This window comes from Papio anubis, chromosome 7 (assembly GCF_008728515.1).
Source record: "Papio anubis isolate 15944 chromosome 7, Panubis1.0, whole genome shotgun sequence".
NCBI lineage: Eukaryota > Metazoa > Chordata > Mammalia > Primates > Cercopithecidae > Papio > Papio anubis.
This window is the reverse complement of record NC_044982.1, coordinates 153,086,997-153,112,410: the sequence shown is the minus strand read 5'-3', so window position 1 is coordinate 153,112,410 and position 25,414 is coordinate 153,086,997. Positions and strand designations below refer to the sequence as shown.

General features: G+C 43.8%; 2 protein-coding genes across 16 annotated transcripts in view; both read left to right on the top strand.

Moving 5' to 3' along the window:
* The window catches only part of RYR3 (ryanodine receptor 3), a 569,735-nt gene that overhangs the window by 536,295 nt on the left and 8,026 nt on the right, over positions 1-25,414 (top strand). For 12 of the 15 annotated variants that reach the window (XR_002523591.2, XM_021941701.2, XM_021941703.2 and 9 more), the window contains 12 exons: positions 2,556-2,660; positions 4,469-4,550; positions 5,194-6,521; positions 8,399-8,457; positions 9,460-9,631; positions 11,076-11,162; positions 12,456-12,656; positions 16,524-16,654; positions 21,241-21,283; positions 21,716-21,843; positions 22,577-22,637; positions 22,953-23,099. Coding sequence is in view for 14 of the 15 variants with exons in the window: in XM_021941701.2 (XP_021797393.2) it covers positions 2,556-2,660; positions 4,469-4,550; positions 5,194-6,521; positions 8,399-8,457; positions 9,460-9,631; positions 11,076-11,162; positions 12,456-12,656; positions 16,524-16,654; positions 21,241-21,283; positions 21,716-21,843; positions 22,577-22,637; positions 22,953-23,099 (2,544 nt within the window). In the remaining variant the exon portion in view is untranslated. Of the gene's footprint in view, positions 1-2,555; positions 2,661-4,468; positions 4,551-5,193; positions 6,522-8,398; positions 8,458-9,459; positions 9,632-11,075; positions 11,163-12,455; positions 12,657-16,523; positions 16,655-21,240; positions 21,284-21,715; positions 21,844-22,576; positions 22,638-22,952; positions 23,100-25,414 lie in introns of those variants that run through there. The other 3 variants (XM_021941709.2, XM_021941711.2, XM_021941712.2) reach the window with 3 other exon arrangements.
* LOC108586679 (cytochrome c oxidase subunit 7C, mitochondrial-like) lies at positions 13,059-15,023 on the top strand. The gene has a single exon (XM_017960495.3). The coding sequence runs from the start codon at positions 14,512-14,514 to the stop codon at positions 14,701-14,703; it is 192 nt and encodes a 63-aa protein (XP_017815984.1). The 5' UTR covers positions 13,059-14,511; the 3' UTR covers positions 14,704-15,023.

Genomic DNA, 25,414 nt, shown 5'->3' with positions numbered 1-25,414 from the left:
ATGTGGCCAGGCGCAGTGGCTCACGCAAGTAATCCCAGCTCTTTGGGAGGCCGAGGTGGGCAGATCCCCTGAGGTCAGGAGTTCAAGACCAGCCTGGCCAACATGGTGAAACCCCATCTCTACTAAAAAATACAAAAATTAGCTGGGTGTGGTGGTGGGTGCCTGTAATCCCAGCTACTTGGGAAGCTGAGGCAGGGAGAATTGCTTGAACCCAGGAGGTGGAGCTTGCAGTGAGCCAAGATTGTGCCACTGCACTCCAGCATGGGTGACAGAGCAAGACTCCATCAAAAAAAAACCAAAAACCCACGTGTGTATGAGTTCGGAGGAAAGCAAGCCCCTTAAGAGCCTAGGGACCCAGCTGTGGTGGCTCACTGGGGCCTGTAATCCCAACACTTTGGGAGGTCAAGGTGGGTGGATCACCTGAGGTCAGGAGTTCGAGACCAGCCTGGCCAACATGGTGAAACCCCATCTCTACTAAAAATAAAAATTAGCTGGGCATGGTGGCGGGTGCCTGTAATCCCAGCTATTCAAGAGGCTAAGGCAGGAGAATCACTTGAACCTAGGAGGCAGAGGTTGCAGTGAGCTGAGATGGCACCGTTGCACTCCAGCCTGGACCACAAGAGTGAAACTCTGTCTCAAAAAAAAAAAAAGGCTGAAGGGCTCCAAGTCTCCACAGTACCACGTAGGCTATGGATGGATGCAGATAAGGAAGTACATTCTGTGTCAGTGATTTGGAAAAGTTAGAGATAGGATTATGCATGGTTTTGTAAGAAATAAGGTCAGCAATTATATCCATCTTGCTGAAACAGAAGACATAGGTAAGGAAAGACATGGAAAATGTTTTTTACCTTTTCCCATACATCTTCATTTCTTTCCCAAAGAACATTTTTCTTCCAAGAGTCCAAGAGTTTTTAGTGACTTTTTTTTTTACTGGTGATGTGACTGAGCCAAAACTTGTTCTATGAAAAATGTTAAATTCTCATCAAATAAAGATCCATGTGATGAGCCAGCTGGCACCGTCAGATCATATTTGCTCATTAAAAGAAACACAAAACTAAGACCGTCAACTTGAAAGGGAGGATTTTGAGGGGAGATATATCCTTGTCACTCAAGCATTATAAGGACATGAAGAGATAAACATAAAAACAAGTTACTGAAGTTTCACAAAATGCAGTGTACCTAAGGAGATCATTGAATATATATGATAAGCATCTGATTTGATCTCTGCAAAATCCATCCTCATCTTCAGAACTTCCCATGGAACACGAACCCAAAAGTAAAGGAGAAGCTCATTTTTGGTGACTGTGTTTCTTTCAGCAACCAGCTTTGTTCCAAAAAGAATCTAATGGTTTCTAGGGATCAGTCACTGAATGTACATAAACAGTGATTTTTAACAAACTTATGTGGTTTGGGAATGCAGGCAGTATTTCTCCTGCTCACCTTTTCAACCTTGGGAATCCTGCCAAGACTTTTCTAGAAATTAGGGTAATATATGTGTTTCTTTTAGAACTTTCTTACTAATTCGGAGATTGGTTAAAGGGTAGAAAAAAATAGACTGTAAAGAAAAGGTAAGAAATGTTGGCTCAATAATGATCTTCAAAAATAGTGAGATTATTGACCATGCACTGTGGCTCATGCCTGTAATCCCAGCACTTTGGGAGGCTAAGGCAGGTGGATCACTTGAGACCAGGAGTTTGAGACCAACCTGGCCAATATGACAAAACCCTGTCTCTATTAAAAATACAAAACAAATCAGCCAGGCATGGTGGCACATGCCTGTAATCTCAGCTACTTGGGAGGCTGAGTCACAAGAATCATTTGAACCCAGTGGGCAGAGGTTGCAGTGAGTCGAGATCATGCCACTGCACTCCAGCCTGGGTGACAGAGAGAGACTCTGTCTTAAACACACACACACACAGAGTGAGATTATTAACATGGAAAATGCAAACTAAGTTATTCCTCTACATTTGACTTTCAGAAAAGTTTGTTAGAGATGCTGTTATATCTGAAGTTTAGGTTAATAAGAAAATCCTAGAAGTGGTTGAATGCTTAGATTATTACACAGATTTTTTTTTTTTTTACTTAATTAGATAGCTGTGTGGTTATCAGCATGTGTAACTTTGCCTGGAAACAATAGGCAGATGAGGGCCTGGTTTTCACACTGTGCTTCACAGCACCCTTGAGTTCCTCCAAAGGCCTCTGAGGCCAAGGTGAGGGTGGGGAGCGTGCCCTTCAGCCCTGTGTCAACCACAGCATTTCCCTGTTTTAAATACTGTTCTCCAGTGTAAGCTCTCATTTAAAGAACTCATTCTGAGGCTAAAAGAAAATCTCTGAAAATCGCTGGACTGGGAAATCCCTGGTGGTTTTTCCTAGATATGGCATCCTATAATCAGGAAAAGAAAAAAGTGATATCTTGGGAAAATACCGAGCTGTGAAATACTTGACTTTTGGAAAGTCTGTCTGCTCATATAAGTAGGTATCAGATGCCCTTGCTAGGCGGGTTTCAGCGCAACTTGTGATGCTGAAGTGACATAAGAATGTCCTCTTCTCCACAGGGCCCTTGCATTGGTAATCAGCAGAGCCTGGCTCACAGCAGGCTGTGGGACGCCGTGGTTGGCTTCCTCCATGTCTTTGCTAATATGCAGATGAAACTGTCTCAGGTACTGTGGCCCATTCCCTGCACGTGTCATTGTTGTGAAATGCTAAGTCAGTCCTCACTCCTTGGTGTTCCCATTGTGATGTGGCTGTTTGATCAAAGGCTGGACAAGTCATGCATATTAGGTCTCAGTTTTTTAAACTGAAGGCCAAAATGGGAGACAGAAACGGATGCCTCCCGGGGGTCCCAGACAGGCTTTTGCATGAACGCAGCTTCCTTCTTTGTATCTCACCAACCTACCCTTTTTATGATTGCCTCAACATTTGCTTTCTATGGTGCTAATCCTTTCTGCTTCCTTGTCACTGTTTTGTCAACTTATGAACACTCCCTACCAGCCCCATGCGTCCATCTGTCCCACGTTGCATGTCTCTGTAATCCACATCCCTCTTCTCTCTCACCCCTGCTTCCTTCCTCCCTCCCTCCCTGTCTCTGCCTCTCCTTCTCACTCCCCATCTCTCTGGCAAGATGAATCAGAACCGCTCAGAGCATTTATTATGAACAAATAAATGTAGCATATGTAGCAGTTTATTGCCTCTCTCCATGGCAACACCTGAGGGAGGCCTTCAGGAGGTATTTGAGGCTGATTAGAGTAACATTTGCAGCTTTAACTTTTAAATCATGTGTATCTGAAATTTTCAAGGCTGTCACATCTGCCTCCTCTCTTCTGGAATGTGCTATTTAACCTTTCATTTTTCCCCTTTTGACTCTGGCCTTATGGGAGGAGAGAGTTCCTGGGAGGGCTGCCAATTTGACAGTACGATGTCCATTCCTATGTCAGCTGGGCAGTGTGGTGCAGTCTCGAGACGAGAGCCCTGGCCCTGCCACCTCCTCACCAGTGACTTTTGGAAAGCCACTTTCCCTCTCTGGTTTTGGTTTCATCATCTCTAAAATATTCAAAGTTAGAATAAGTGATCTCTGAGGTTTCTTCCCAGCTCTGATATCCTACACTTCTGTGATATTTTGTAAGTAGCTGTGGTACACACCATAGGTGATGAAGATTCCTTTGAAAGTTGAAGGGCTAGGCAAAGAGTTACGGTTGGGTTTTTGGTTTTGGGGTTTTTATTTTTTTCCTTTTTTCTTTTCTTTTTTTTTTTTTTTTTTTTTTTTTGAGGGGGGTCTGTAAAAGGTATGTGACTCAGAATACATTTTTAATTGAATCTCCAGATTGCCCACCTCAGATCTTCCAAGAATTGTTTTCTACTGTGACATAGGGTATAAAAGCATGGAGTTAGCTTAGCAACGCTCTTCCTGCATTGCTGAAATTAAAACCAAACAGACTAGTATCAAAACCATCCAGAGGAATAGCCTCCATTTTATTGCATTAAAGGGACAAGTGGCACCCAGATCACCACCACCTAGAATTAGGAGACTCTAAATTAATCCAGAAAGAAAGGAGAACCCACTTGGTGATTATAACCTTGACACCTTTACCAGATGTCCAGTGTTCCCATAAAGCTCACTGGTAATTCTCCAGTGTAGAAAATGACAGCATAAGCTACCAGAGATACCTGAAGGCTCTTTGGTGCGTTGGGTTGTTCAGTAGTTTTGGACAACACTTGGTGTATCTGCCACACTGTACTAATGAAAGGAAAAATGTAAAGGAGCTTTGTTGGATGAGTCCTGCTACAGTGAGTCTCCCGGTGCTGCAAACAGTGGACGATAAGGCATCCTCATTGAGAATGAGAAGGAAGCTCTTTCCTGACACTGATGCAGCCTGCACCTAACCTTTCCAGAGCAGGCTCTTCTTGCTCACTGCCCTGTACTTTACCGAGGGATCAGATAGCTCAGGGGTATCTCCTGTTTCTGTTCTAGGATTCCAGTCAGATCGAGCTGCTGAAGGAACTCTTGGATCTCCTTCAGGACATGGTGGTGATGCTTCTGTCCCTCCTGGAAGGTTGGGCTGTTTGGTATAACTAGGCCTTCACACAACTGTAATTGGTCTGAGCACTAACCTTACTGATCATGCAGATTATCCTTCTGGCAGGTCACTGATGCCATATGACATTGGTCAGAAAGCCAAATTTTCAGAAACAAAAAATAAAATGAGGGGCACCTGGTCTGATGGACGAAGCCTGAAATCAATTGATTTTCTATCAGTAGGAAAGCCAGAATGAACTGGGGAAAACCTCCAAGCTTTGCTCTTCCCTATCCTCTCCCTCTCCCCATTGCTTTTCAACACATCTGGCTGCCAGTGTGTATGCCAGCCATCTAGTTGGGCACCCTCCTAGGTCTAAGGGGATCAGAGGGACACCATGTATCCCTATGTGTCCCCAATAATCTGATAATGAAACCACTTCCCAGGCCCCAAGCCATGTTAAAGGCAGTGGTATGGCCACCTCCTTCTTCCCTTTGTTTCTTTCCCCCTTGGCTCCTAGTGGTGTAGTCTTTATGGCTTGCTGCTCCCTCCTACATCATCACGGTCAGAGAAGAGCTGACTAATTGGGCACAAAAGTCTTCTAAAACTAGCTACCTGACAATTTACATGATGGCTTGGGTTTATTTATATATTTGTATGTCTTTTTGAACCTGCCTCACAGGGAATGTGGTAAATGGCACCATTGGCAAGCAGATGGTTGACACACTGGTAGAATCATCTACCAATGTAGAAATGATCTTGAAATTCTTTGACATGTTCTTGAAACTTAAAGACTTAACCAGCTCAGACACCTTCAAAGAATACGACCCAGATGGTAAAGGAATTATCTCCAAAAGAGAATTCCAGAAGGCCATGGAAGGGCAAAAACAGTACACGCAGTCAGAGATTGACTTTCTCCTTTCGTGTGCAGAAGCTGATGAGAATGACATGTTTAATTACATTGATTTTGTAGACCGGTTCCATGAGCCGGCCAAGGACATAGGGTTTAATGTGGCTGTGTTATTGACAAATCTTTCTGAACACATGCCAAACGATTCCCGGCTGAAGTGTCTGTTGGACCCAGCAGAAAGTGTGCTAAATTACTTCGAACCCTACCTAGGACGCATCGAGATCATGGGTGGGGCCAAGAAAATTGAGCGTGTTTATTTTGAAATCAGTGAGTCCAGTCGCACTCAGTGGGAGAAGCCCCAGGTGAAGGAATCTAAGCGACAGTTCATTTTTGATGTTGTCAACGAAGGTGGGGAGCAGGAAAAGATGGAGCTGTTTGTGAACTTCTGTGAGGACACCATCTTTGAAATGCAGTTAGCATCTCAGATCTCTGAATCCGATTCAGCGGACAGGCCAGAAGAGGAGGAAGAAGATGAAGATTCTTCTTACGTGTTAGAAATTGCGGGTGAAGAGGAGGAAGACGGGTCTTTCGAGCCGGCCTCTGCATTTGCAATGGCCTGTGCCTCTGTGAAGAGGAACGTCGCCGACTTTCTGAAGAGGGCAACCCTGAAGAACCTCAGGAAGCAGTACAGGAACGTGAAAAAGATGACTGCGAAGGAGCTGGTGAAGGTGCTCTGCTCCTTTTTCTGGATGCTGTTCCTGGGGCTGTTCCAGATGCTCTTCACCATCCTGGGAGGAATCTTTCAGATCCTCTGGAGCACAGTGTTCGGAGGGGGCCTGGTAGAAGGGGCAAAGAACATCAGAGTGACCAAGATCCTGGGTGACATGCCTGACCCAACCCAATTTGGTATCCATGATGACACTATGGAGGCTGAGAGGGCAGAGGTGATGGAGCCAGGTATCACCACTGAACTAGTACACTTCATAAAGGGGGAGAAGGGAGATACAGATATCATGTCAGACCTCTTTGGACTCCACCCAAAGAAAGAGGGCAGCTTAAAGCATGGGCCTGAAGTGGGTTTGGGTGACCTCTCAGAAATTATTGGCAAGGATGAACCCCCTACGTTAGAGAGTACTGTACAGAAGAAGAGGAAAGCTCAGGTAAGTGTCATCTGTTTCTTTCATCTTCCTTTATCCCCAGCATAAGACTTGTCACCATATCTTGTCATCGGTACTGACACCATTTCCCCAGGAGCCAACACTCTATTAGACAGTGGTTGTGGTGTGATTATGCTGATCTTATAATTCCACCTCTGACATGTCTGCAGAAATCAAGACTTAGATGGTTATCTCAGTGTCTAATCATTGGTTGGTCTTCTAGTTTACATTGTAGAATTCAAACGTGATGGCCTGTAACACTTTGCCTCAGACTTTTATTAGAAGGCTAGTTCTCATGCTGTGCAGATGCATTCAGTGAACTGAAAGCATAGAAAATGAAGAATAACATAAAAGGAGACCTTCCTTTTGAGACCGTGCTTTCTCAGTGTCATAAAAGGTCAAATGATCTCTTATGATTTGGCCTCTCAATGAGTTTGATCATGCTTGGGACATTTTTATCCTTGTGATACACTTACTATTCAGTTAGTACGTCATGTCAGTCAGCAAGATTAAGTGAACAAGATGGCAGGAATTCAGAGCCCCTTGACCATGGAAGGTTCCGGGTGTTCCCCTCTATTGTAGTATCCCATTCACAGTGTCACTCTAGCATCAGAGAGAGTAGAGAAATGTGAAAAGATCCAAGCCCAAAAACATTCATTCACTCATTCATTCCATTCTTATTTATTGAATAGTTAATGTGCATTTGTCACTGTTTTAGGCTCTGGGAATATGGTGGTCAATAAGAAACACACTGTCCCTACCGTTTAGTGGTGAATAAAGGCATTGGAAAAGTCAAGACAAGTACAAAGAATGCTAGGAAGGAGAAATGTCAGGTACTATAGTTCTCTGTAGGAGAGAATGCTGGTTTGAAGATTCAGGGAAGAAAACATCAGAATCAGCATTCCTACAATATTATTCTGTTTTGCTCCCTGATGTAGCCCCATAAACCTAGAACACAGTTTGATACATAACAGGGTCCCATTCCAGGACTGCTGTGTGCCAGCCTGTGTTCTAGGATAGGGGAATACATAGGTTTAAAGCAGAAACAACATTCTTGCTTTCATGAATCTTAACTTCTAGTGGGAGAAGACAACAAATAAGATCATTATTATTTGTGCTGCGTGTTAGAACACGTGAACATGCAATGAGTTACACAGCTAATATAGGCCCATCAGAAACAGGTAGAGGAGGTGTCGGAAAAGGTGTCATCTGAGTCAAGTCCTGACAGGCAGCAGGCACGTGAAAAGCTGGGGCAGGCATACTCCAGGCAGAGGATATGGTTAAGTATCCTCTGGAAGTACGCCTGGAAGGATCGGGAATGTTCCAGGAGGTCTGCGTGTTTGGGTGTGGGACACGAGTCAAATGGTACAAGAAGGGGATGAAGAGAAACACCAGGATCATGCAAGACTTACAGGCTGTGTTGAGGAGCTTGAATTTTACTCCAACTGCAGTGGTCCTCAGCCAGGGGATTGAGATACTGGCAAGAGGATTAAAGACAAGGCAAGAAGCAGCCTATCAGATGGAGGCAGGCTGATCAAACTTGGTTTGATCTATGTCCCATCTCTTTCTGACCCCATGGATCAGTAGAACCACTGTCATGAGGCTCTCACAATGTCCTAACACAAGTTTCCTCTTTGAATTGAGTAAGTAAGAGAAGGGAGGTTGAGTTTTGAAGTTTCAAATCTTTGTCTTGGCATCTCTTCAGAGTCACTTGATATATACAGCAGGACACTTATGTTCGGTGATCCTGAGAGAAGCAGAAACATGAAAAAGAAAAGCCATTGAAATTTGTGACCAAGAAGCAAATGGCCAAGAAAATGTCTCATCATCATGACCTCGCTTCTTTGAGGAAAGCTTGACTGATTGTTGTTTTTGTCTAGGCAGCAGAGATGAAAGCAGCAAATGAAGCAGAAGGAAAAGTAGAATCCGAGAAGGCAGAGTAAGTTCTTGGTAGCATCAACTACTCTAACTGCTATGGTAGATAGTTCTTAGGCCAGGCAGAGTGGCTTACACCTGTAATCCCAGCACTTTGAGAGGCTGAGGCTGGAGGATCACTTGAACCCAGGACTTTGAGACCAGCTTAGGCATCATAATGAGACCCCATCTCTACAAAAAATACAAAAACTGCTGGGCATGGTGGTGTGCACCTGTAGTCCCAGCTACTTGAGAGGCTGAGGTGGGAGGATTGCTTGAGCCCAAGAGGTCGAGGCTGCAGTGAACCAAGATCACATCACTGCACTCCAAGCTGGGCAACAGAGCAAGACCCTGTCTCAAAAACAAAAAAAAAAAAAAAAAAGGAAAAAAGAAAATAAGGATAGTTATTGATAGCATCTGATATTCTGTTGCTATAGTGAATAGAAAACTTGATTTCTATATCAATGCAAGCAATTATTCTGCAAGTCCTGGGTATATTTTCTTTTACCCTAGCTATATAATAAATACATTATATTCATCTTGCTAAGTTTATAATCCCACTAGCAGATCAGAGTTTCACTCTCTGGCCAGATGACTTTGCAACTTCATATATTGACGACAATGATATCTAATGTTTATTAAATACCTATTATTTGTCAGGCCTGTGCTCAGGTCTTTTATACAATATCTTATTAAATCTTGCCAGAAGCTTAGAAGAGTAGGTACTATTGCTTAGAAAATAAAGGGTAACTTCAGAAGGGGAAAAAAAATTGTTAAGTCTAATTTCAGAAGAGTACAAACTTGTATATAGCTGATGTACACCAAGATCATGGTTCCTCCAAGTGGTCGCCACTCATTAAATATAAATTTAATGTCTCTGTGGGTTGATAGAGACCTGAAGTTTCCACCCTCAAGGAATGATTCCACCTCCTGCCCCCTCAACCCAGATTTCTCTTTAATCTCGTCTCCTGTTTTGGGCCAGACCGCCCTCCCTTCTGCCTGCTGAGTGGGTTTCCCATTTCTGCAGCATGGAAGATGGAGAGAAGGAAGACAAAGACAAAGAAGAGGAGCAAGCCGAGCACCTGTGGACAGAAGTGACAAAAAAGAAGAAGCGGCGGTGTGGTCAGAAGGCTGAGAAGCCGGAAGCTTTCACAGCCAATTTCTTTAAAGGGCTGGACATCTATCAGACCAAGTTACTGGTAAGTGCTCCAGCCTTGGCCCTGTCCACGGTACAGGCATTGGCCCAGGCAGATGGCAGAGAGGTGTCGCTGATTTGTTTCACTGCTTGGTCAGTGACACTTCCTTCCCTTTCTCATTCCTACACTTTCTTCTTCCCATGTCTCTACTTGTTCCTTTTCTGTCGGAGGAAAAGAAAAGGGGGAGAGCCTGGAAAGAACCACAGTCCTCCAACAGCTCTGCTATCAGCAGGGTGTCACCTGTTTCCTTACCAGGAGAGCAGGAACACCTCTTTCTACCTAGTCCTTTATGTCTATTATGTGGGGACTTAGCTGATCCTGGTCCAAAAGCTCAGAAGTGGTTTGATCATGTGGGAATCAGAAGGAATGTTCCTGTTATGTTAGCTTCCCACACTAGTCCTCCAAACCTTGACTGTTCTATAGGCAATCAAACCTTAGAACAGCTTGTAATATTCTTTCTCTGATACATTGCCTCCTGAGGTATAGTGGCTGAAGGCCAGGACCACACCTTCCCTAGCACCATTGGTGAGGGCTCCCCACAGAGAGACTGGGAACTTTACCCAGGCAGCTTCCGCTCCAGTCTGTGGATGCCGATTTTTCTGGGGAACAGGGCAGCGAGAATGGGAATGTTGCTTCCAACAAGGGAGGAGACGAGGCTCCTGGAACTGTAACTCGGAAAGGAATGAGGACACATTGCTGCCTGAGGCCACAGAATGGCTACATCCAGGCTGGGAGTTGCCAGGGTCTTCTGCGAGCCTAGATTACTTATAATTTCCTAACAGACTGCTTGCTGTGAATACGCATACACACAGCACTTCAAGGCAAGGCTCGAGTCCTCTGCTGGTGGCGTGTTTAGGCCTTTGGCTCCCTGAGCAATAAGCCAGAGCAGGATTCTTTATAGCAATTCTAAAGCAATTTTTTTTTAAATCAACATTTTGGTTCCACGTTCATGACATGACACAGTCATGCCATGGCTGTGTTAAGAATGCCAAGGTTGGCCCGGTGCAGTGGCTCATGCCTGTAATCCCAGCACTTTGGGAGGCCAAGATGGGTGGTTCATGAGGTCAGGAGATCGAGACCATCCTGGCTAACATGGTGAAACCCCGTCTCTAGTAAAAATACAAAAAAATTAGCCGAGTGTGTTGGTGGGCGCCTGTAGTCCCAGCTACTCGGGAGGCTGAGGCAGGAGAATGGTGTGAACCCGGGAGGCAGAGCTTGCAGTGAGCCAAGATTGCGCCACTGCACTCCAGCCTGGGGGACAGAGGGAGACTCCATCTCAAAAAGAAAAAAAAAAAAAGAATGCCAGGGTTGCCCTAGAAGAGTGGTCATCCAAGAGAAGGACGAGTCATGTGTGAACTTCTAACGAGAATTGACCTTCTGTGTAAAAGTAGGAAGTTCTCTTTTCCTTCCAAAGCTCTTCTACTTCTGCCTGTCCTTTTCTTTGCAGCATTACCTGGCCAGGAATTTCTACAACCTGAGGTTCCTTGCTCTGTTTGTAGCCTTCGCTATCAACTTCATCCTGCTTTTTTATAAGGTGATACTTCATTCAGGGGTTATTTGCTAAATATGCTGTATACTAAGTATACTATGTGTAGAAAAAGAATCATGACAGAACTTGTGTTCTTAATTGTAGCAAACATTCTAATAGGTAGCAAATTTCTAAGACATTGGCTTCTAAAAGGAATACAGTTTCTAGCAGTGGAGAGACCACTGACAAGGGAGCCAGTTAGGGGACTATTTCAATCGTTCATGCTTATTTTAGTTGTTACTTGAATTTAGTCTTCAAATACTTGCTGAGCATCTACCATGAGCTAGACCCTATATTAGGAACCACAAGGTATTTCAAAATGAATAATAAACACAATTCATTCTTTCTTCAAGGAATAAGGTAACCAAGAGGCATTATAGCTAGCCTATTTGTTAGAAGCGTCATAAAGGAAAAATTCACAGGATTTGGAAAGAGAGGGGACTGCTCAAGTTAAACGAAGGTTTTGAACATTGGCAAGTGGGTCTTGCATGCTGTAGGCATGTAATAATTATTAGTGCAATGAATTAATGAAGGGTCCTGAATTCTCAACATAGTCTTTAACTGGCTTTTCTATCTCTTGCCTATCTCCCTTTCTACTTAAAACCACCAATCTAATTTGTATGAAACATTGTTTTATCCACCTCAACTTTCCACTCGACAAACTAATGACCTTCTGTTGCCCATAAAAGAAAAATGGAAGTCTATAGCCAAGAGAGGCAAAGCTTGGTTTTAAACACGTTGAGGTTGAGGTGACTTCAGACAGACAGCCAAGGAGACAAAGCCAGCAAGCAGTTGGAGCTACAGGACAAAGCCTCAGAGACGTAGATTTGAGAGTCATATGTGTAAGAATAGCAGCTGAAGCCATGAATGTAAATGGCATCTCAGAAAGAATGGAAAATACTGAGTCTGGCTGGGTGGCAGTGGTGGGTGGGGCAGCGGGCACACACATGCTTCTGTGTGTGTGTGTCTCAGCCTCCTCTCAGGCCACAGCATGATCAGAGTATTTCCTTCTGTGGCATAAGGATTATAAGCATATGAAGTAAAAGTTTCCTAATTTTAATTTTTTTGCTTTCTTTTCAAGAGATAGGTTTTTATCTCCTTTTTAAAAGTGTATTTGCAATTATTAGAGATACTGGGTGATTCCTAGTCATAAGTTACCTAAAAATCTCATTCATTCAGCAAGTAATGTTGAGTCACTACTATTTGTACAGCATATGCTAACCATATAAAATATTTGAGGAGTGCCCAGTGGCTGAGGTTCTTTTGATGTTTAATAAGTAAGTGTGTGTTTTGGGCCAGGTCACTGAAGAACCTTTAGAAGAAGAGACAGAGGATGTTGCAAACCTATGGAATTCATTTAATGACGAGGAAGAGGAAGAAGCGATGGTGTTCTTTGTCCTTCAGGAGAGCACTGGGTATATGGCACCAACGCTGCGGGCCCTGGCCATCATCCACACCATCATCTCTCTAGTCTGTGTGGTGGGCTACTACTGCCTGAAGGTGAGCTGTTGGCCACTCTGGATCTAATCTGACTCCTTGAGGAAGAAGTGTCCTTTCTGAGCCCAGCCAGCCCTTTGCTCGAAGACTTTGCTATTTGTAAAGGTCTTTGTAAGTTCCGTGGAGTAGCAGCAGCGCATCACCTGGGAGCTGCCTAGACCTGCAGAGTCTCAGGCCTCATCCCAGGTCTTTTTTTTTTGAGATGGAGTTTCGCTCTTGTCTCCCGGGCTGGAGTGCAGTGACAACATCTTGCCTCACTGCAACCTCCGCCTCCCGGGTTCAAGCAATTCTCCTGTCTCAGCCTCCCAAGTAGCTGGGATTACAGGTGTCTGCCACCACGCCCAGCTAATTTTTGTATTTTTTAGTAGAGACGGGGTTTCACCATGTTGGCCAGGCTGGTCCTGAACTCCTGACCTCAGGTAATCCACCTGCCTCGGCCTCCCAAAGTGCTAGGACTACAGGCGTGAGCCACTGCACCCAGCCCCCAAGTCTTTTAACTCAGAATCTACCACTTAGCATGATCATTGGGCAATTTGTACGCACTTTCAAGTTCAAGAAGCCTTGCGCTAGGAGTCTCATTTCAGGTACCTCTTGTTGAATTTCATAGAACTAGAGTCATCAGGCTAAGTCACATGAGAGCTAGTTATGAGAGAGTCTTCTGATCTTTGAATTGATGTCAAAATTTTTATAAAAATACCTTTTCATTAGGCGGTAACCAAGATCTCAGAAGAAAGCTTACTGATGTGTTAGTTTTCAGTTATCTGTTGCTGCATAACAAACCACTCTAAAACTTAGTGGTCTAAAATGACAACTGTTTACCTCTCTGATTCTGTGAGATGACTGGCACATTTGGGCAGTTCCTCTGCTGTATGTAAAGGGGCTACATTTGCAGCCATTTGTGAGCTCAGCTGGGCTGGAATGGCCAAGATGGCACATTCCCATGCCTGGCAGCTCCATGGGGGGACAACTGGAAGGATGGGCTCAGCTGGGGTAGCTGGGCCTCTCTCTCGCTCCCTCTTTCTCTCCGTGTAGATTCAGAGCATCTCCTTCTCCATGTGGCCTTTCCACATGCTCTGTCCAGTGGGGTAGCTAGACTTCTTGCATGATGGCTTGGGTTTCCAAAAAGAGCATGGAGGTGGAAGCTGCTAAGCCTTCCTGAGTCTTAGGCCCAGAACTGGCACAGTGTCATTTCCATTGCATTCTGTGGTTTAAGGCAAGTCACGTGGCCATCCCAGATTCACTGCTGCATGGTAGAGGGAAGAGGCGCTACACAAAGGCATGAATTCCAGGAGGCATGGTTCCTTGGGGCCATATTCAGAACCACTACAGTTATGTCAATCTCCAGTCATTCAATTTTTGGTGTCCCAAGTCCAGTTCCAGTTCTGCTACATCATAATTTTGTTTTTCTCACTGCTTTTCTCATTACATGTTTTTCTTCCTTCTCTTGAGTAGGAAATCTCCTTAAGTACAGCAAGCCATCTTCTTCCTGGGAAGAGTCCAGGAAATATTTTCCTATATTGTGGTCCTTTCTTCCCCCAGTGAACTGTAGTGTCATGTAGGAAGTCCAGCTACCGTGCTGAAGAGACCTTGTGCCCTGGGCCACACTAAGGACTCCATTGCAACTATGAAAGTGCAAATTCTGGAGCCAGGCTGCCTGGGTTGAACTCACAACTCTGCCACTTAAACTCCCAGTCCTCTATCTTCTCATCCGTAAAAATGAGTATTGTTATTTTCCCATCTTTCCTTTTGGTCCTTGAGCACGGAGGGGGGAACAAGGTCATGAAAACAAGGTCTTAGTGAGGTGCCGCCATTTCATCCGTCCTCGGTCTGCGCCTTTCGCAGGGCTTCCAGCAGCGCTATGTTGGGCCAGAGTGTCTGGAGGTTCACAACCTCTGTGGTCTGTAGGAGCCACTCTGAGGAGGGCCCTGGGAAGAATTTGCCATTTTCAGTGGAAAACAAGTGGACGTTACTAGCTAAGATGTGTTTGTACTTTGGATCTGTATTTGCTACACCCTTCCTTCTAGTAAGACACCAACTGCTTAAAACATAAGGATGTTTCAGTTCATCCATGTAACAGATATGAAGAGCATTTTAAGAGATGCAGCCTCTGGAAATGGATCAAACTCTAACTCATATGGCATACTAGATATGTTTGTCAATAAACTTATGACATGAATGCTTAATGCCTCTTTTTTGAAACAGGGAATGTAATAATTGGCCATTTGCCTACTTTATTATTTGGGTAACATTCCAGTATTACTCTGTGAGTTAGCTTATTTAATGGTGTTAAACTGAGGTTATATTAAATTTTTGATTCCCAGGTCAGGATTTTATTGGTTATTTATATAATAAAAGGGAAATACAAATCGATCTTTAAGAAAATGAGTATTGTTGCTAAAGTTGCTGGGGCGATTAAATGTAGTAGTATGTGTAAATGTACTCAGAACACGTAGTAAACCCTCAAGCACGTTCGCTGCTGCTCCTTAGTTTGTGATCCTAGAGTTCAGCTTATTAGATGGAGTACAGATTATACTGTGACCTGGAGAAAACAAAAAAGAAACACTATTTAGCAAGTAAAGAATGTGGAAGTTCTGTTTACGAGAGTATACAAACTTCTAGAAGATTGAAGGGGAATGTTTGGAATCCCAGAGATGAGCACCCCTCTGCAACTTGATATTGCTGCTGTTCTTCAGAGTCACTCAGAGCACAGCAGGCCTCAGTCGGTCGCTGAGCTTTGCCTCACCTCCCACATCATCTGTGCACTAACAGTCATCATCAGGTCCTCACAGTGTGCAGTGGCTGCTAGCCTTGGCCACCTTCCTATCGTGAGTTTTTCAGTTTATCAGTGTTATTTCATTGTTTTAAAGAAAAACAGGGCAAGAGGTAACTCTTTACAAATCACTGTCTGAATTTTGTTCTTTTGTTTTGGACAAAAGCGATGTGGGGTACATGCATATCATGGGTTTGGAGATGAAGGTTTCAAGGATGTCGCCAAGTAGCCAGTGGCATCTCAGCTGAGATGACGAGATGAGATGCCCTAGCTCTGTCTGAATTAAGCTTTTTCTGGCTGGAGGAGCTTTGTCAATTGTGACTTCTCATTTCCTAGGATTTCAGCAATATCCTCTGGCCTCATTAACTGTCCCATGCTTGGAGTGTGTGTGCACTTAGTGATGGCTGGGGCAAGTGGATTATTTTCCAATCCCTTTCTGGGTTCCCCTTTGGCAGTAGGTCCTTATAGCCATATCACTATATCTAGTCTAAAATAAAAGTTCCGATTATAAAAGAATGGAGAGTGATAGTAGGAAACAAGTATGCCACTACCAGGAAGGAGCTCTTTGCAGACAGAATCTCAGGAAGAAAACTTGAATACAGAAAGACTGAATCCTCTCATTCTAACTATGAAACCATGTTTCATGAACTCACCTTCCAAGCCATGAGATAAATATGGCCCTGTACATTGAAGGGAGTTGGAACATTTCATCCTATTCCTGTGGCATCCGTCCCGTAGAATGGTTTATTGTCCTTTCTAAATCTTGGTTCACCTCCAGCCGAGGAGTCTTAGGAGTCCTAACTCATTCAGCCCGGGCATGGCCTGCACACTAGCATCGGTCAGGGAGTCTAGTTTGTATGAATATTAGCTGTCTAACTGAAAACTTAAAGGGCGACCCAAATTAGACCAGGTTTAAAGAGGTAGGGGTATTTAGCCAAAGAGATTCATTGGGCTTTGATCCCACAACTAGGCACCCTAATAATTCCACTATAAGGAGATTGCTGCTCTGAAGTTGGAAGGTTAATTTGTGACAAAGACCTGGGAGCACGTGCTTTAATCACAAAGCCTGCTCTGAGTAACCATTGTCTTCCCACTCGTAGGTGCCTTTGGTGGTATTCAAAAGGGAAAAAGAAATCGCCAGGAAGCTGGAGTTTGATGGCCTATATATCACCGAACAGCCATCTGAAGATGACATCAAGGGGCAATGGGACCGCTTGGTGATCAACACACCGTGAGTGTCCCTCTACCTCAACCTAAAAAGGAGATGGAGTCTCTACTGTAAATAGAGTAACTCTTTCCTCCTGGCCTTAAAACTGGTTAATACAAACTTTCTTTTGGTTTCTGGGACTTTTCTCCCTTGCCTCTTCAATAAAGCCACTTACTGCCTATCAAATACTTGTATAGACTTCTATTAGTTTAACAGGGACAGAAGATATTATCGGAAGGTACTGGTGTATTTGATTTAGACCAGACAGTCCAGTACAATATTGCTTAAACTAGTTTTCCATGTTCGAGTCACACAGTGTTTCCAGGCTTAAGTGGCCAAGGAGTCTAGAGATCCAGTTGATCAGCTTCAGCTTTTCCATAGCCTTCCATGGCACAGCACTGCTATAACTGTGCCATCTCTTAAGTCGTCGTCGTCTTTGTTTTTTTTTTTCTTGAGACGGAGTCTCCCTCTGTCACCCAGGCTGGAGTGCAGTGGCGCGATCTCAGCTCACTGCAAGCTCCGCCTCCCGGGTTTACGCCATTCTCCTGCCTCAGCCTCCCAAGTAGCTGGGACTATAGGCGCCCGCCACTGCGCCCGGCTAATTTTTTTGTATTTTCAGTAGAGACGGGGTTTCACTGTGTTAGCCAGGATGGTCTCGATCTCCTGACCTGGTGATCTACCCACTTCGGCCTCCCAAAGTGCTGGGATTACAGGCGTGAGCCACCACGCCTGGCCTGAAGTCTTCTTAACCAAATAGCCTGCTTGGTAAGAGGCCTCCTCTTAACATAAGATTGAGAGGCACTTACATGGGCAGGTAAATAGAGCTGTCTGGTAGGGATGTGAAGACCTGTGGAGGCAAGCCTGCCTTCTTGTAGGCATGCAGCGCTGTGGTGGGAAGAAGGAAGAGCACTGACTGACAGGCAGGCAACACCAAGGCTCTGAAGCTTACTGGTCTGTGAACTTGCACAAGGTAATCAAGCCTTCTCAGCCTTAGTTTCCTCATCAGTAATAGAGGGATGAGAATATCATCCTACAGAGGATCAATGAATGTATGTGGCAAATGTTTGGCACATGCCTGGCACGTGGTAGGCATTAAGCTGTTGCTCATTCCCTTTCCCCTAACTATCCAAAACACGGCCATCACCATTAGCAAATGTCACGCTCTAATGACAGTTGATTCACAAAGTAAGTGATACTTTCAAGATAAATTAATGTGGTAAAAGAAAAGAAATAGGGTCAAACATGTAAACAAAGGTGACTGTGTTGAAACTCAGGTGTGCCAATTAAGCTAGGCATGTTAAGAAATAGCAACCCTGACTCCAGGGGAAGAAAACTGTGTCCTATCCAAAGATGATCAGGCAAACTGAGAAGCAGCTCTGCAAAGGTCCAACTTCCAGAAAAGGAAGGCTCTTCTCTTAGAAGGGGGAAAATGTGAACGGGCACATCCTTACATCCTAAGTCTGTCCCTGCCTGCGGGTCCCCTGCCAATCTTCTCACACAAGGAAAAGCACTGTTTCTGATGCTTTGTCATTACATTACAGAAGTCTTAGACACTATTAAATCCTTTGGTAAGCTTTGTGCAATCATCAGTAATGCTTATGTCTTGTTATACAAGGGGATATGGCCTAAAAGTCCCAGTAAGAAGGCAGTTCAATTTCAGCCGGGCGCAGTGGTTCACACCTGTAATCCCAGCACTTTGGGAGGCCGAGGCGGGTGGATCACAAGGTCAGGAGTTCAAGACCAGCCTGGCCAACATAGTGAAACCCCGTCTCTACTAAAAATACAAAACAAACAGCTGGGCATGGTGGTGGGTGCCTGTAATCCCAGCTACTTGGGAGTCTGAGGCAAGCAGAATCACTTGAACCTGGGAGGTGGAGGTTGCAGTGGGCTGAGATCACACCACTGCACTCCAGCCTGGGCGACAGAGCGAGACTTCGTCTCAAAAAAAAAAAAAAAGAAGGGCAGTTCAATTTCTAGAAATGTATCCTAAGGAGATAATGAGACAAGTATGCTAAAATGTCCCAACAAAGGTATTTGCCAATATTTTTTACTTAGAGTGGCTTAAACGTCCATGAGTAGGAAATGCATAAATAAATAGCTATTTTTTAAAATTTTAGGTAGACCAGTGTTTAATTTTTTTCACAATGGCATCATAGTACATGTTCATGTTTTGTAACTTGATTTTTTTCAGTTAACTATATGTCATGGGAGCTTTCTTTTTAAAATTTTTACTTTTATATTGTTAAGCACACATAAATAAGAACATATAAAATGTATATGTACATTTTACAGTATAATTATAAACCAAAAAGGTTAAAAAATAGAACATTACTGAGAGCTTAAAAATCCCCTGTATTATCCTCCCTGATCATATCTTCCCAACCCACAGCTATCTACATTTTTGATGTTCATTAGTGGTTAGTAATATTAATTCTTAAATAATTAGCAATCAGTGATATTAGTGATATTCATTCTCCTGCTTTATAGTTTTCCCACTTAGGTATTTGTCCCTAAATATATTTTGACTCTTTTGACTATTTTGAACTTAATATAAATGGAATTATACTATATACATTATACTATCACTTGAATTTTTTTAGCATTATTGTTTGGAAACTCACCCATGTTGATGTATGTAGCTATAGTTTGTTCATTTTCAAACTGTAGTATTTTCCATCATGTATATTATCACATTTGTCTATTTTCCTGACGGTAAATATTTCAACTTGTTTTCTAAAGTTTCTGGCTTTTATAAACAGTGCTACAGTGAACATTCTTATACCTGATACACAAGTCGAAGAATTTCTCTAGAGTATATACCCAGGAGAGAAATTTGCCGAATAGTAGGATATGCAAAATGTTTGTTCCAATTTATACTCCAAACAGTACTATATTAGTTTCTACTTCTCTACTTCTTTGCTGGCACTTATTGGCCAATAATTTTGCTGATCTAGTAGGTGTATAATGGCACCTCGTTGTACATTTCGCTGATTACTAAATGGGTTGAGCATCTGGTACTTCTTCCCTGAACATTCATGTCTAGATGTACTACTTTATTTATCCGCTTTCCTTCTGAAGGTCTGTTCTCTATGGCACACTTTAAGGACTAGTAACAAGTAAAAGTCTGTTTTCTACCTTCAAGGAGTTTGCATACCTAGTCAGGGGACAAGAAATGCAGAATGCTCAGATGAAGGTAAGACCGTATCTATGAAAGGGTCACGCCCAGAGCCTGTGGTCCTTGGCCCTTCAGCATCACTTGTGGAATCTTGTGCTTAGAACAAAATACGACCAGGCTGAGTTGTATGTTACAGACCATTTGTATAAATGATTTAAGAGAAAGGCGGTATCAGTGTGGCAGAGAGAGCATGGCTTGATTTTTATTTGTTTTATTTTCCATTTGAATGCAGTGCATAAAATATCAAGTAGCAATGTACAAGGAAGAAAGTCAAAATAATTATTTTCATCCCCCAGAGATAAAATATTAGCAGTTTACTCTGTAACACCAGCATTTGTTTTTGCTTTCAAGTGGCATTTAAATGTTTAAGACAAAGAAACTGCTTTAACAAACCAAAAACAAGCAAAAAAAAAAAAAAAAAAAAAATTCTGCCACCCTGTTGGGGGAGAGGCGGCTTTTGCTGGGGTTATTCTTCTGAGACGTCAGTGAATAGTGGGAGCTCTTCATTTCCTTATCAACAACTTGGGTGGTCTCTGGAGAACAGGGAACTGTTGTGTTCCAGAACCGAAAAGAATGAATCAAATAAAGGAAAACGACAGTAAGAATGCATGCACCAAAAGCCAGAGGCTCCTAGGCTGCAACCCAGCCTTACAAGGAACTCCCACAGGAAGGCTTCAGTTAAGTCTGGATAGGAACAACATAGTTGCAATGGTTTTTGCCAACATTCCTGAAGATGACAGTTCTTTCTTAACAATAAGAAATATTTGCAGTGGAGCTGGTACAAGCTACAGACAGAAGATAGATCATCTCTCTGGGGATGTTAGGGGATGGTACAGAACCACCTCCAAAAAAGAGAGGGATCCAACTCCCGGAGGAAAGCAGGAGGCCCTGCGGCATTACGTGGAAATAGAAAATAGAGTGGAAAAGCCCTCAGTTTAAAAAACCCAATGTAAATAAACGAAAGGTGATTCCCAGACTGGAAACTCCATGAAGTTAGGGACTTTCCACCACATCCCACATCCCGCATCCCCATTATCTACCCCAGAAGCTGACATAAAGTCGTGACTCATTGAATGGAATGCCTGTGTTTTCTGTAGCATTTTGTTTCTGGTTATACTGGGATTAGGGAAAGGATTTAGAAACATGTATCTGTCTCTAATCCGTCATCACAGTTCTTGGCTCCAAATCATAATTCTGAGGCAGAAACTGCCCCGTGGCCTTCTGAGTGTTTCAGAAGCCAATACAAAGTAGTGAAACCAGATGTGACTCAGTAGACCTGTGATGACTCTGAACTTCAATCAGATCTTGAATTCTTTGGTGAGCAGGACACAAATCAAAAAGATCCCAGATCCAGGCACTCACGCTGAAAAGTTTCTAGATGTGTTTTCCTTGATGTTAAGAATGAAGAACCAACCTTTTTCGTTTTCTTTTTCAGATCTTTTCCTAATAACTACTGGGACAAGTTTGTAAAGAGAAAGGTATGCCTTGTTAGTAGGGGTGAGCTCCGTGCTCACAAAAAACTGTGGTTTATGTTTAAGTTCCCCACATACAAACATGAGTAAATGTGATGCTACTTTTATGATGATATCTCAAGAAGAGTAAGTCACAGAAAGGGTTGGATATGAGCGTATGTAGGTTTTTGGCTTCATTCATACACTCATCTGCCTTAAACAAGTGAACACGATCCTCATGGTTTTCTGCATAGTAGATGTTGTTTTTTACAGTTATCATTTAATTGTCCTTCATTGCTTTTTTCTCCGGGTTTTCTCTTTTTTCTGCGTTTTGAACTGTGTCTTAATCTACCCCTTGGAAGACTGCCCACAGGGCAGCAAAGCTCTGAAGAACCCAGAGCTAGAAAATATTTGGTGGTGGCGTGTGGCCTGAGCTCACCCTGTCATCCTTTGCTTCAGGTGATCAACAAGTATGGAGATCTCTACGGAGCAGAGCGCATTGCTGAACTTCTGGGTTTGGACAAAAATGCTCTTGACTTCAGCCCAGTAGAAGAGACCAAAGCAGAGGCGGCTTCTCTGGTGTCATGGTACAAAAGACTTAGGAGTTCAAATCCAAAGCAGCTAAAATAGCTCCTTTGTTTTTCCACTCCTCTTCAGCTGCTCGAGGGAGAAATCACAACCATGTCTTTGTTCTCTGGGCTCTGGGCTGGCTTAGGTGTTGCTTCTAGGTTCTCACACACTGGGAGAGCACTGCTTTAAACATTTGAAAACCGATACATTTTTGTGCCCTATAGAGCTGAAAGAGAAAGTCTAATTAAAATTTTCAGGTTGGGCTGGCGCAGCGGCTCACATCTGTAATCCCAGCATTTTGGGAGGCTGAGGTGGGCGGATCACGAGGTCAGGAGTTCGAGACCAGCCTGGCCAACTTAGTGAAACCCCTGTCTCTACTAAGAATACAAAAAAAAAATTAGCCGGGCATGGTGATGGGCACCTGTAGTCCCAGCTACTTGGGAGGCTGAGGCAAGAGAATCGCTTGAACCTGGGAGGCGGAGGTTGCAGTGAGCCGAAATCACGCCACTACACTCCAGCCTGGGTGACAAAGCGAGACTCCGTCTCAAAAAGAAAAAAGAAAAAAAAAATTCAGGCTATGTGATTCAACCATTCTCTTGTCTCATGGGGAACACGTACAACTTGATAAAGCTGAGAGCCATATTTAGGTTATTAAACCTGAGAGAAGAAAAAACTTACTTTTTCCCCCTTATTAAGCACTTAACTACCTCTTGACATTTCTAAGTTTTAAAATCGCGTGTTCTTCTCTAGGCTAAGTTCCATAGACATGAAGTACCATATCTGGAAGCTTGGAGTTGTGTTTACTGACAACGTAAGTATTGCACCTGGAGAAACAAAATTCTGTACCCCAGGTTCAGGGATGCCACAGAGAAGCAAGCTATGCAGGATGCTCAGAAAGATTCAGGGATTGCTTATCAAAGACCAAGAGCCTTCTACGTGCTGGGGGAACACTTATACAATGGTTTGAGGTAGATGAGGCCCACTTGACAGTTCTTGGGCCAGCTCACAGCACCTCAGCACCTAAACCCCCTCTATCCTCAGTTTGTCCCCCAAAATCAGAAAAAATGGTTTAATGAGCACATTATGAGGCAAAAATGCTTAAAAAGCTGCTTTCTTCCATTCCCAGTCCTTTCTCTACCTTGCCTGGTATACAACCATGTCAGTCCTGGGCCACTACAATAACTTCTTCTTTGCTGCTCACCTGCTGGATATCGCAATGGGCTTCAAGACACTGAGGACCATTCTGTCATCTGTAACTCACAATGGCAAACAGGTACTGGTTTCTACTGATGCAGAACAGAATGAATCCTATATGCATAGGGAAAAGAAACAGGTAGTATACAGTGTATGACAGGAAGGAATGTGTCATGGTGTATGATGTACTTTCCTTGGCCAAACACTTGAACTAATGGTGATTGTTTTTGCAGAATTGTAGCCAATTGAAAATATAACTGCAACCATCATATAAAAAGCATAAGACCTTGATTCAGTGACCCCTGATATTTAGACCAACCAGGGGAGGGAGGGAGGTGATGGACACATCAGAATAACCTCGGAGATCTTTTTTTTCCTTTCCTTCTTTTTTTTTTTTTTTTTTTGAGACGGAGTCTCACTCTATAGTCCGGGCTGGAATGCAGTGGTGGGATCTCGGCTCACTGCAACCTCCGCCTCCCAGGTCGCAGTTCAAGCAATTCTCCTGTCTCAGCCTCCCAAGTAGCTGGGGTTACAGGTACATGCTACCATGCCCAGCTAATTTTTGTATTTTTAGTTTCACCATGTTGGCCAGGCTGGTCTCGAACTCCTGATCTCAGGTGATCCACCTGCCTCGGCCTCCCGAAGTGCTGGGTTTACAGGTGTGAGCCACCATGCCCGGCCGGAGATCTTTTTAAGGTCTACCCCTTCCTCCATGAATCTGATATATTCCCTGGGGGTTAGCAAGTAGCTGTACACAGAAAACTCCCCAGGTATTTCTGATATCTGCATCCAATTAAGAACCAATGATTTCAGATACACACATATGTATATGGTTGTTTCATACACAGTACACATTTTATATGGGTGTGTATATATATAATATAGTTAATACATATTATATAGCTAATATATAATCAAGGAATTGACTGACAATATATAGAAGATTAGATATTGATGAGACTGGATAGAGCAATGGCTATAACCATGTTAAAATCTTCTAATGGCTCCGCCTTGTGTACAGATTCAAACTGTTGAGCGTTTCATTCCTCATTAAGTACAAGTCAAGATGGAAGTTAAAATGTGCCAAGCTCATGCCCTGTCCCAGTTACGGTGACAGTCGCACAACTACCTGCTAAGGTAGATGTTAGGCTCCCTTTACAGATAAGAGAACTGAGGCTCAGAGAGGCTAAATGTCTCACCCAAGACCACACAGCTGCTAAGTGGCAGAGCTTAGATTCAACCCCTTTTCTTCCCTGATGCAAAGTTCAAGTTCTTTCTTTTTTCCTAAACCAACTGCTTTCTGCGAGGTCTGCTCTCCGAGGTTTGAGCGACTGTTCCTCCCCCGAGTCTGCTGAATACATTTTCTCTGGTGCTATCTTCACACTTGTGCCCACTCCCTTTGGTGTCGCTCCTTGAAGGCAAAGCTCTGATCATGCTGATATTCGTATTTCCCAGCTCAATGCCTAGTCCTTGAGAGAGGTCAGATGTGCAAGTCCCGTGTACCCCTCACTTAAGCCACTGAGTTCGCACTCCTAACGCCTGGAAGTAAGCGTGCCCTAGGACACCGCAAACGGCCTGGGCAGAATTCTCGGTAATAAAAAGTGTGACTCAGCTCCACCATGGTAATTTTTAGAGTGCCTTCAAAGTTGTGATAATTATCCAGTGCATGATTATTTATGAAATAGTATAAGGTAGGGATACCCAGCAGTCCAAAGAACCTTTGGTTTGTTTTTGTTTTGAGACGGAGTCCCGCTCTGCCATCAGGCTGAAGTGCAGTGTAGCGATCTCGGCTCACTGCAACCTCCGACTCCCGGGTTCAAGTGATTCTCCTGCCTCAGCCTCCCGAGTAGCTGGGATTACAGGCACGCACCACCACGCCCAGCTAATTTTTGTATTTTTAGTAGAGATGGGGTGTCGCCATGTTGGCCAGGATGGTCTCGATCTCCTGACCTCATGATCCGCCCACCTCAGCCTCCCAAAGTGCTGGGATTACAGGCGTGAGCCACCGCGCCCGGCCTGGGGTTTTTTAAGAAGCAACATTAGAGTAGAAGCTGCATTGTGAAGCCTCAGGTAAGAGCTAGCTCTGTATGAACAACAACAAAACACATATACCCCTCATAGCACCTTCACTATTCAATACTTAAGTTCCTTTATATTTTACTTATGCCCAATCTAATACCCTATACATTAGTCTGTTTGGCTGCCAGAACGAAGTACTACAGACGGGTATTTTGTTAAACAACAGACATGTCTTTTCCACAGTTCTGGAGGCGGTGAGTCCAGTGTCACAGTGCCAGCAGGGTTGGTCTCCTCGGGGGCCTCCCCGTGGCTGTGGACAGCCACCCTCTCGCTGCTGCTTCCCCCTCACTGTCCCTTCACGTGTGCCTGTGTCTA